At 66.2% G+C, this 9623-nt stretch overlaps 4 protein-coding genes across 8 annotated transcripts; 2 read left to right on the forward strand and 2 right to left on the reverse strand.

Annotated features, from left to right (window-relative positions):
- Window positions 1-1117: 1117 nt before the first annotated feature.
- RHBDL1 (rhomboid like 1) lies at window positions 1118-3746 on the forward strand. Of its 2 annotated transcripts, none has more exons than XM_040229722.1 (8): window positions 1118-1246; window positions 1694-1855; window positions 2080-2304; window positions 2385-2533; window positions 2655-2767; window positions 2839-2939; window positions 3021-3081; window positions 3152-3746. In XM_040229722.1, exons 1-8 carry the CDS (start codon window positions 1208-1210, stop codon window positions 3421-3423), a joined length of 1122 nt encoding a protein of 373 aa, XP_040085656.1. In that variant the 5' UTR covers window positions 1118-1207; the 3' UTR covers window positions 3424-3746. The 2 variants fall into 2 exon arrangements, with proteins under 2 accessions (XP_040085656.1, XP_040085666.1); XM_040229732.1 differs by having other exon boundaries at window positions 1126-1246; window positions 3288-3746.
- A 189-nt stretch (window positions 3747-3935) lies between these two features.
- On the reverse strand, window positions 3936-5733 carry LOC120855130. 2 transcript variants are annotated; one of them, XM_040229796.1, is made up of 5 exons: window positions 5442-5733; window positions 4941-5034; window positions 4650-4809; window positions 4325-4477; window positions 3936-4224 (listed from the first exon to the last, which is right to left on the reverse strand). In XM_040229796.1, the coding sequence occupies exons 1-5, from the start codon at window positions 5570-5572 to the stop codon at window positions 4061-4063; spliced, it is 702 nt and encodes a 233-aa protein (XP_040085730.1). In that variant the 5' UTR covers window positions 5573-5733; the 3' UTR covers window positions 3936-4060. The 2 variants fall into 2 exon arrangements, with proteins under 2 accessions (XP_040085730.1, XP_040085739.1); XM_040229805.1 differs by lacking the exon at window positions 5442-5733 and adding an exon at window positions 5107-5395.
- On the forward strand, window positions 5423-7816 carry STUB1 (STIP1 homology and U-box containing protein 1). 2 transcript variants are annotated; one of them, XM_040229748.1, is made up of 7 exons: window positions 5423-5729; window positions 6221-6419; window positions 6506-6671; window positions 6858-6945; window positions 7092-7148; window positions 7236-7352; window positions 7430-7816. In XM_040229748.1, exons 1-7 carry the CDS (start codon window positions 5571-5573, stop codon window positions 7553-7555), a joined length of 912 nt encoding a protein of 303 aa, XP_040085682.1. In that variant the 5' UTR covers window positions 5423-5570; the 3' UTR covers window positions 7556-7816. The 2 variants fall into 2 exon arrangements, with proteins under 2 accessions (XP_040085682.1, XP_040085692.1); XM_040229758.1 differs by having other exon boundaries at window positions 5446-5729; window positions 6858-6909.
- Window positions 6710-9535, reverse strand: JMJD8 (jumonji domain containing 8). 2 transcript variants are annotated; one of them, XM_040229772.1, is made up of 8 exons: window positions 9355-9535; window positions 9170-9268; window positions 8932-8980; window positions 8758-8854; window positions 8600-8668; window positions 8404-8523; window positions 8034-8316; window positions 6710-7943 (listed from the first exon to the last, which is right to left on the reverse strand). In XM_040229772.1, exons 1-7 carry the CDS (start codon window positions 9444-9446, stop codon window positions 8078-8080), a joined length of 765 nt encoding a protein of 254 aa, XP_040085706.1. In that variant the 5' UTR covers window positions 9447-9535; the 3' UTR covers window positions 6710-7943; window positions 8034-8077. The 2 variants fall into 2 exon arrangements, with proteins under 2 accessions (XP_040085706.1, XP_040085716.1); XM_040229782.1 differs by lacking the exon at window positions 8404-8523 and having other exon boundaries at window positions 8034-8168; window positions 8249-8316; window positions 9355-9486.
- Between the last annotated feature and the right edge of the window lie 88 nt (window positions 9536-9623).

A 9623-nucleotide genomic window follows, 5' to 3' on the forward strand; every position in this document is an offset into this window, starting at 1 on the left:
AGTACCCACTTTCTAGTCTCAGCCTCTGGCTGTCAGCTTGGCTGCAGTGTGCTGAGGCTCGGGGGTGTGCGGTGGCCCTGCTCTGGGGGAGCAGCCTTATTTCTCACCACTCCTCCCGCCCCTCCCAAGCCTCTGCCCTCCCCGCTGGGCAGGGGACAGCCTGCGGACAAGGGGGCAGAGAGCCTTCCTGGGGCTGAGGTGGGGGCCCAGCTTGGGATGCAGACCCTCACTGCGGCCTGCAGCCTGGGCTCCTGCCCCCCCTCCAGCCTGCACTTGGTCTTTCTGTGCAAGGCTGGGCCTGGGCCTGGGCCCTCCAGTCCTGACAAGCTGTTTCTAGGGGGCGGGGAGCTGCCCACCCAGCAGGGATGCTCAGCCCTAGCCCAGGAGGGGCTGGGAGTCAGACCTGGGCATTGTCCGACTATCCCACTGGCCCCCAGTTCCACCCCCGAGGCTCCTGGTGCAGTCCTCACTGGTGCCAGGCCTGGCAGGATGCTCTTTGCTGCTGGGTCCATCCCAAGGCCCAGCTGCACGGTGGGTGAGAGTGGCCATGCAGTGTGTGTCCTGAGTGCCACCTTCCTTACTGGAGGGGTCCGCCTGCCCTCCCTGGGGGCCAGGTCCCCTCCCCCTCCCATCCCAGCTGTGGCCACAGGCGGGGTCAGGAGCCTCCAGCCCAAGGTGTGTTGGTCCCTGCCCCCCCAAGCAGGGCCAGCTGCAGGCCCTCCCTGCCCCCTGCTAGTTGTCTGTCGGCTGGGCCGTGACGCCAGTCTGTCAGGCCGGCAAGTTGCCTACAGGGAGGTACCTTCTGGGAGCCCCGCCTGGAGAGTCCCACCTGTGGGCAGTTCCCTGGGGCCTTCCCCCAAGGAGGTGGCGTTGGCGCTGAGACCCCGCCCGGGAAAACGGGTCGTAAGCGGGAGGGGCTTGGGTGCTGCGCGTGACTGTTTCACGGCTGCCGCCCCGCGGGACTAGCGGGATGGGAACCGGGAGCCGGGCACCGTTCTTGCCCGGGCACGTCCTCGTGCGGGGCACGCGCGTGTCCCGACCGCGCGTGGCTGGGCGGGCGGCTGCGGCGTGTGCGGCGGGGGCGGGCGGCTCCGTGACGCGGCGCCGAGCGGAGCGGGCGGAGCCGGAGGGCCGGGGCGGAGCGGAGTCGTCCGCAGAGCAGCCCCTCCCGGCCGCGGCCGCCGACCCCGGCCCCCGGCCCGGCTCTATGGACAGGAGCTCGCTGCTGCAGCTTATCCAGGAGCAGGTGCGTGCGGAGGTGGGGGGCGACGGCACCGCCCCCGCCGCGGCCCTTCGCCTTTGGGTGGGCCGGGGGAACGGACTTCTCAGAGACCCTCAGCCCAACCTCTCCTTGCACGACCTTAGCCTCCTGCCCAAGACCCTGGAAAGGGTGAGCCAGAGCACGGCGCTTGCAGCATGGCGGGAGGCGGGTGCTTGCCCTCAGACCTTGGCCCTACCCCTCCAGGCTGGGCAGGGCTGAAATGAGGCGGGGACACCCCTGGAGAACTAGCAGAGCTTCAGGCCAGGGACCTAGGCACTGGTGCCTGCAGCTCCTGGAACCACGTGGGTACAAGGGCCTGGACCTGGGGTGTTCAGAGGCTGCCTCTCCAGGCTGACCTGCCCAGTCCTGTGGTCTGGGGGCCAGGCCCACGCTCAAGCCTTGGCCGCCACCCCCCGCCCCTCCCAACCGCAGCAGCTGGACCCTGAGAACACAGGCTTCATCGGTGCAGACACCTTCACTGGCCTGGTGCACCGCCATGAGCTGCCCCTGGACCCAGCCAAGCTGGACATGCTGGTGGCGCTGGCCCAGAGCAACGAGCGGGGCCAGGTCTGCTACCAGGAGCTGGCGGACCTGGTCAGTGCACTGCGGGTGGGCAGCGGGGTGGGGCCCAGCCTGGCGGGCGCAGCCCCTGGGCTGGAGCAGGGTGGGCAGGTGGCCCCTCCTCCCTGCCCTGCCCACCGGGGAGGGCTGTGGACACGAGGCAGAGCCTGGGACCCAGTGAGGAGCTGGGTGGACCGCTCAGGAGGGGCAGCCCTGTGGGGGAGTGTGGTGGTCTATGCCTGGGCCCCGCCCCCTAGATCAGCAGCAAGCGCTCAAGCAGCTTCAAGCGGGCCATCGCCAACGGACAGCGGGCACTGCCTCGGGACGGGCTGCTGGATGAGCCGGGCCTGGGTGTTTACAAGCGGTTCGTGCGCTACGTGGCCTACGAGATCCTGCCCCGAGAGGTGGACCGCCACTGGTATTTCTACCGGCACCGCAGCTGCCCGCCCCCCGTGTTTATGGCCTCGGTCACCCTCGCCCAGGTGGGCCTGCCTGTCCAGCCAGCTCCCCAGGAGCCTCCCGCACCCCTGGTCCTGCCTGGCCCCAGCACTTGTCCCCCCAGATCATCGTGTTCCTGTGCTACGGGGCCCGGCTCAACAAGTGGGTGCTGCAGACCTACCACCCCGAGTACATGAAGAGCCCCCTCGTGTACCACCCCGGCCACCGCGCTCGGGCCTGGCGCTTCCTCACCTACATGTTCATGCACGTCGGGTGAGCACCCCCGCCCCGACTGGGTCTGGAGAGCTCAGCCCTTTGAGGTGGGGGCCGGGGGCTGGTAGCCCCACTGTGGACCCCACCCTTCTCTTCACACCTGTTTGCCCCACATGGCCAGGCTGGAGCAGCTGGGGTTCAATGCCCTCCTGCAGCTCATGATCGGGGTGCCGCTGGAGATGGTGCACGGCCTGCTCCGCATCAGCCTGCTCTACCTGGCGGGTGTGCTGGCAGGTGAGGCAGCTGCATGCACCGGGGCCACCCCCGCTGGCCTCGCCCTCACCGCTCTCCCCTTGCTCACACAGGCTCCCTGACCGTCTCCATTACTGACATGCGGGCCCCTGTGGTGGGGGGCTCCGGCGGGGTCTATGCCCTGTGTTCTGCACACCTGGCCAATGTCGTCATGGTAACAGGGCAGCCCCTGGGATGGGGTGTGGGGAGGGGCCCACGAGACCTATCTCACCACCTCCTCTTTGCACCCCATCAGAACTGGGCTGGGATGAGGTGTCCCTACAAGCTGCTGAGGATGGTGCTGGCCCTGGTGTGCAGTAAGTAGGGAGCCAGGGCGGGGGTCTCAGCCCCTAGCCAGGGGGCCTCACCTGCTGCCTCCCCCTGCAGTGAGCTCCGAGGTGGGTCGGGCTGTGTGGCTGCGCTTCTCCCCGCCACTGCCTGCCTCAGGCCCACAGCCCAGCTTCATGGCGCACCTGGCGGGCGCAGTGGTGGGCGTCAGCATGGGCCTGACCATCCTGCGCAGCTACGAAGAGCGCCTGCGGGACCAGTGCGGCTGGTGGGTGGTGCTGCTTGCCTATGGCACCTTCCTGCTGTTCGCCATCTTCTGGAACATCTTTGCCTACGACCTGTTGGGTGCCCACATCCCCCCACCACCCTGACAGGGTCCCCAGGGCCACAGGGGCCAGGGTGCAGGACCCCAGGGCCAGCCACCGGGCAGGCCTGCATGTCCACCCTCAGTGAATGTAGTCTCGAGGCTGCTCCTTCCCGGTGTGGGCTGGTGGCCCCTGTGGCCCACTGAGTCCAGGCGGAGCCTTACACTAGCCCTGGCCACCCCCTCCCAGGCTGGAGGGACAGGACTGCTGGCCTGGGCCGGGTGGTGGAGGTCCCCAAGAGTGGCCCTAGAGAAGACCCTGCCTCTGCCTCTTCCCTGAGACTTGCAGTCTGAGCCTTTTTGAAGAATGAATAAATATTTTACACAGCATCAGCTGGCTGTACTGGGGCCCTGGGCTGGGCTCATCTCCCCCTAACTGAGCAACTGTGAGAGCCCTTCCCTCCACAAGATTGGCTGAGGGCACCCCCCTCCCCCCAACCCTGCTTCTCTGAACCCAGCATGAGGTGTGTCTGTGGGAGCTGGGAGCCCTGGGGAGGGGCTCTGGGTCTCACATTCAGGTGTCAGTTCAGCAGGCATTTATTGAGCTTCAATAGCAGCCAGCTTCCTGGTTGGCCAGCCTCCTGTCCAGAGACTTACGGCCTGAGATCACAGGGCAGGTGAGCAGGCTCTGGGCAACAGCCAAGTCACTCAGCCTGGGTCCTGCGCTTCTTGGCTGGCCTGGTGTCCTCAGCAGGGACCAGGCTGGAACCCAGGTTGGGCAGCAGGTCCGGGCACATCTTCCGCCCTACAGCCCAGGTCCACAGGGCTGTCTCCACGTGGTGCGGGGTCCACAGCCCAGATGCACTGCCTAGAGAAGGGCACAGAGAGTCTGAGGCTCGGAGATACCAATCTTCCTACCGTCAGAGAGAGCTCTCAGTGACCACCCTGGCTGCCCGTGGTCTCTGCACCTTGGCTCAGGGCTGTTGCACGCTCCTGCACCCGGCTCAGGTAGAGCAGGTAGTGCTTGACAGTGTACTGCAGAGCGGGCAGGCCGGGCACTGCGGCCACTGCCTCCTCAGACATGAAGGCTGCCACCTCAGGAGCTCCGGCAGCCAGTACCGCTGTGGGTCGTGAATGGACAGCACTCAGCCCCGCCTGGGCCTAGGGCTGCCGTCCCCAGCAACTCTCCTGTATCATGTATCTGGCTATCGGACCATTTCATGGATAAGGACACTAACAGGCCAGGTTCCGCCCGCGACCCTGCCCGGGGGTGGTCCAGCTTTCCCGACTAACCCGAGGCGGTAGCTGGGCCCACGCCACGGAGGGTGCACAGAGCCATGACCGCTGCGTGCATGTCTGGCAGGAGGCGGAAGGCGGCGGCCGAACGCTGCACCACCAGCTCCGGAGGGTTGGCGACCACGAGTTGCTGCAGGCGCGGTCGGAAGCGGCCCCTCTGTGGCCAGGTCGGGTCGGGTGTCACGGGCGGTGGCCCTCGCCGGGAGCCCCCTCAAAACCGCCACGAGGGTGCGCCCCCTGGGAAGCCCCACCCACGTGGCTGTGCCGCGCCCCAAGTGGGAGCCTTACCGCCAGTTTCCACGCCAGCAGCCGTTCCAGCTCGTCTCGTGTCACGTGCTTCTCCGCGCGGGCCCCGATGGCCGCGGGCAGCTCCTCTCGGTACCTGGGGGAAGGCGGCGCTACGGAGTCCGGGCCACGGGGCTCGGCCCGCCCGCCCCTGCCCCCTCCGCCCTACCACTGGTCCAGCGCTTCCAGCCGCCCCTGGGGGCCCGCGCGCGCCCGCAGCACCGCCCCGCGGCACTCCAAGACGGCGGCCCAGAGGCTTGGGTCCTCACAGCTCCAGAGCCCGCCAGCCGCGGCCATCTCCACGCGCCAGGAGAGGCCTCGGGGGCGGGGCGTCGGAGCGCGGCCGGGCGGGCGTCTGCCCGGGTGACCCGGCGCGTCGCAAACCTCGACGCCGCGTCGCGTTGCCAGAGTCACGCTCCCCGCCGGCCCCGCCCCCACAGCGCGCCGGGGGCACGCGCGGCCCCGCCCACCCGTGCGGCGGTCCGCTCCGCTGGCCCCGCCTACCTGCAGACCGGAAGTTCCGGTGGCGGAGCGCTGGACCGAGCCTGAGCGGATCGCGGGCTCGGGCTGCGGGCGCAGGGCGGGCTGGGCGCGGAGCCTGGGAGCGGAGCCCAGGCGGTGCCGTGCGGCGCCATGAAGGGCAAGGAGGAGAAGGAGGGCGGCGCACGGCTGGGCGCCGGCGGCGGCAGCCCCGAGAAGAGCCCGAGCGCACAGGAGCTCAAGGAGCAGGGCAACCGGCTCTTCGTGGGCCGCAAGTACCCGGAGGCAGCGGCCTGCTACGGCCGCGCCATCGTGAGTGCGCCCGCGCTGCGGGAGGGGCTTGGCGTCCGAGCCAGGGGAGGGGCCGAGCTGCGGCTTCTGCCGCGCGCCCTCTCCAGAACATGTCAGGCCGTGCCCGCCAGACTTTCGGAGGGAGGGGGTGGGTGCTTGGGGTCTGGGGCCAAGGCCGCGCCTTTCCCGAGCCAGTGCGGGCTGCCAGAGAACTGTGCTGGGTGGGAACTGTAGGTGTTCGAGGCCCACTGGGCTGGGGACCAGGCATCCTTGCCCCTTGAGGAGTCAAACGCGATGCTGGGGATTTCCACGAGTCCGGAAAAGCTACCTTCACAAGACTCATTGGAGTCCAGAGAGTGGGCTCACGTAGGCTTCACTCTCCCTCAGAACCCAGGGGCTTGGAAGCTGAGAAAATTCTAGTGTCTTGGTTCCAACCGTGGGCCTCAAGTTGGGACGGTGTGGGCAGGCTGAGCTCACTCCCTCATGCTGGCTGGCCCGGCCTTGGTCCCCAGACCCGGAACCCCTTGGTGGCCGTGTATTACACCAACCGGGCGCTGTGCTACCTGAAGATGCAGCAGCACGAGCAAGCCCTGGCTGACTGTCGGCGTGCCCTGGAGCTGGACGGGCAGTCTGTGAAGGCACACTTCTTCCTGGGGCAATGCCAGCTGGAGATGGAAAGCTATGATGAGGCTATTGCCAACCTGCAGCGAGGTGGGCTTACAGGCTAGCTGGTTCCAGGGTGCCTGGGACCAGGTGGGTGGACTGGTTGAAGTTTACCCAAATACTCTATCCCCCAGCCTACAACCTGGCCAAGGAGCAGCGGCTCAACTTTGGGGATGACATCCCCAGTGCTCTGCGCATCGCAAAGAAGAAGCGCTGGAACAGCATCGAGGAGCGTCGCATCCACCAGGAAAATGAGTTGCACTCTTACCTCACACGGCTCATTGTGGCTGAGCGTGAGAGGTGGGCTCCCCCCTTCGAGTCACCACTCTTAGGTTAACTCTGAGGTGTGAACACAAGTGTTTATTGAAGGCCATTTCTGGCACGCAGAAGATGGAGGGGAAGGGGCCTGAATGATCCTAAGTCTGGAGTGGAGTCTGAGTGCCCCTGGCCAGACCCATCTCTGAACACCTTTTGGTCAACCCCCAGGGAACTGGAAGAGTGTCAGCGGAACCACGAGGGTGACGAGGATGACAGCCACGTACGGGCCCAGCAGGCCTGCATTGAGGCCAAGCATGTGAGGCTGCCCAGCCCAAGTGTGGGTCCTGTGTGTGCGTGTGCTCTGATGTGAGGTGCCCCGGCTCCTGTTGGGTCTGTGTGTCTCAGTGCCTGGGGAGGGGAGAGGGATGTCAGGCCCACAAGTGGCTGCTTGGTTCTTTGCAGGACAAGTACTTGGCAGACATGGATGAGCTCTTCTCTCAGGTAGACGAGAAGAGAAAGGTGAGCTGCCCATCTTTTGGGGCCTGTGGGTAGCTAGAGCAGTCTCCCTTCCCAGCCCCTGACCTGATCCGACCCTGTGTGCTGCAGAAGCGAGACATCCCTGACTACCTGTGCGGCAAGATCAGCTTTGAGCTGATGCGGGAGCCCTGCATCACGCCCAGTGGCATCACATACGACCGTAAGGACATCGAGGAGCACCTGCAGGTGAGGGCCTGTGGGTGTTGGCAGCAGGACCCACACGCACTGAGCAGCTCCTAATTCTGCTCCTGTTGTCACTACAGCGCGTGGGCCATTTTGACCCTGTGACTCGGAGCCCCCTGACCCAGGAACAGCTCATCCCCAACCTGGCCATGAAAGAGGTCATCGATGCCTTCATCTCTGAGAATGGCTGGGTAGAGGATTACTGAGCAGGGTCGGTGTATGGGCCAGCCACATGCCTTGCCCGGTACCCTAGCTCAGGAGGGCCTTGGGGCTGTAGCCCCTAGTTTTCTGTATATAGTTTGTGTCCCTGGATCCCTACCCTGGTGTCCCCAACCCCACCCCCATCAGTTCTGCTGGGCAACGCGCCTCTCATCCTCCTCCTGGGCCGGAAAGGGGGGGTGAGGCTGGGCTGGGCTGAGGCTGCTGCCACCACCTCTGTCCCTGTAATAAAACCTGTGAGTACTGCAGGGATGTGTGCTGGTGTGCGGTGGGGTCGCCAGCCACCTCTTTTGGCTAGCCGAGGAAGGTAGAGATGAAGACGCTGGTGTCGAGGTTGAGTGTGGCATGCCACCATCGGTCAGGGAAATACAGCACCTGGCGAGGGGTTGGGGGACATGTGGGTTGATGGGTTGGATGGGGCTCCTTGGCCCGGCTCAGCCTGGCCCCTGTCTGCCAGCCACTGACCTCACCAGCCTGGATAGTGCATTCCAGGGGCCGTGCAGATGGTGTCAGGGCTGGGTATGTGTCCTGGAGCCAGGCCAGTGTGGTTTTGTTAGGGTGGAATTCGGGTGTCTTCTCAGGAGGGTACAGGAACCAGCGCTGGGGGGTGGGGGGAGCAGCAGAGTCACGCTTTGTATTTCGGTCAGTGAACCCAGAGTCAGCCCGCACCCTGTGCTAACCTTGCGGCCGTAGATCACCTCCGAGAACCCAGGTCCGTGCCAGTGGAAGGGCACCCCAGAGCCAGCTCCTGTGGGGCAGGTTAGGAGCACCTGGTTACCAAGCTTAATCCTCCCCCAGCCAGCCCCCAGGTCCCTTTGTCCTGCAGGGCACCCACCTGCAATTCCAAAGCTGTAAGCAGGAGTTGTACCCAGCAGGCTGAACGGAGGTGGAGAGTAGTGCCGAAAGAGGGAGGCCCATTCGGTGAAGTTGTTGTCCCCAAAGAAGTACAGAGTGTCTGCCAGCAGAAAACAGGACACAGGGATCTCCAAGTCACCCCCCCACACACACCCATGGTCACCTGTCTCGCTCACCATTGCCCATGGAGATGGGGTCCTGGGGGTGCAGCATCTGCTCCACATACTTCTCAAAGGGCAGGTCCACTGCAGTTTGAAAGGCGTTGGTCAGGACTAGTTGGTGCTGCCTGCAAGATGCTAGCAAGCAGACTGGGCTGCAGGGTGGGGCAGCTCACCTTTCTGGTAGGAGTAGGTGTTGGCGGTGCTCAACCGGACCACGCTGTCTCCAAAGGAGGCCAGCAGCCTCTGACGGGTGCACAGGTCCCGGAACCTCTGCGGAGATTGAGAAAGGACTTCGGGGCGGGGCCCTGCACTGGCGAGTGGTGGTCGAGAGGGGCGTGAATACTCACCGAGTTGTCTGTGAGCCCCTGCAGAATGACAGGTCTGGAAAAGGCGTAGCTAGAAGGAAGGGCAGGGTCACGGCCAGGTCTGACCCGCCCCCACCCTCGGCTCCCGCCCACACGCGCTCGAAGGGGCTCAAGGGGAAGCGGCCTAGGGAGGAGGAGCAGTGCGCGTCCTGGGCGGTGCAGGGGACGGCTCTAGGGACAGGTTTCCGGGAGGTGTGGCCCCACAGGAGGCCGCAAGTACCGCTGCACGAACTCGGCGTAGCTGAGGTCAGCCCGGCGCTCCACGGTGCAGTGCTGCTCCTCCGTCACGGCCGCCGGCGCCCCCGGCCCGGGCCGCCGCCTGCCGACACAGGGGCTCACTTTGTCGGCCGCCCCGCTGCGCTCCCCGCCCCGCTTCGCCCCGCCCGGCCGCCCGGCGCCGCTCACCACCCTCCGTCGACGTCCTCCCCAGAGCTCCGGGCGAGAACCGCCAGCGTCCAGAGCGCGAGCCACAGAAGCGGCTGCGCTTCCAGCGCCATGAGCCTGCCGCCGCGAGGCAAGCCGGGAGTGCCTCCGTGAGGCCACCAACCGGCTTGGGGAGCCGCTTCCTTCGGCCCGGAAGGCCTGGGCGCTTCCGGGGGGCGGGGCGAGAGCCACCCCAAGGGATGCCATTGGCTACTGCGCCGCGGAGGGCCCGCCCTCCGCCCAGTAAAATA

Source organism: Oryx dammah, unplaced genomic scaffold (genome assembly GCF_014754425.2).
Source record: "Oryx dammah isolate SB20612 unplaced genomic scaffold, SCBI_Odam_1.1 HiC_scaffold_2, whole genome shotgun sequence".
NCBI lineage: Eukaryota > Metazoa > Chordata > Mammalia > Artiodactyla > Bovidae > Oryx > Oryx dammah.

Coding starts and splice junctions, on each gene's coding strand:
- STUB1 (XM_040229748.1), top strand. CDS start 5,571: ATGAAGGGCAAGGAGGAGAAGGAGGGCGGCGCACGGCTGGGCGCCGGC. Junction 6,420..6,505: donor TATTGCCAACCTGCAGCGAG/GTGGGCTTACAG, acceptor TCTATCCCCCAG/CCTACAACCTGGCCAAGGAG. Junction 6,672..6,857: donor ATTGTGGCTGAGCGTGAGAG/GTGGGCTCCCCC, acceptor GTCAACCCCCAG/GGAACTGGAAGAGTGTCAGC.
- JMJD8 (XM_040229772.1), bottom strand. CDS start 9,446: ATGGCGCTGGAAGCGCAGCCGCTTCTGTGGCTCGCGCTCTGGACGCTG. Junction 8,669..8,757: donor CACCTACTCCTACCAGAAAG/GTGAGCTGCCCC, acceptor TTCAAACTGCAG/TGGACCTGCCCTTTGAGAAG. Junction 8,524..8,599: donor CCCCATCTCCATGGGCAATG/GTGAGCGAGACA, acceptor TTCTGCTGGCAG/ACACTCTGTACTTCTTTGGG.
- LOC120855130 (XM_040229796.1), bottom strand. CDS start 5,572: ATGGCGCCGCACGGCACCGCCTGGGCTCCGCTCCCAGGCTCCGCGCCC. Junction 4,810..4,940: donor TGCTGGCGTGGAAACTGGCG/GTAAGGCTCCCA, acceptor ACCTGGCCACAG/AGGGGCCGCTTCCGACCGCG. Junction 4,478..4,649: donor GGGCCCAGCTACCGCCTCGG/GTTAGTCGGGAA, acceptor CACGACCCACAG/CGGTACTGGCTGCCGGAGCT.
- RHBDL1 (XM_040229722.1), top strand. CDS start 1,208: ATGGACAGGAGCTCGCTGCTGCAGCTTATCCAGGAGCAG. Junction 2,768..2,838: donor CCTGGCGGGTGTGCTGGCAG/GTGAGGCAGCTG, acceptor TTGCTCACACAG/GCTCCCTGACCGTCTCCATT. Junction 2,940..3,020: donor ACCTGGCCAATGTCGTCATG/GTAACAGGGCAG, acceptor GCACCCCATCAG/AACTGGGCTGGGATGAGGTG.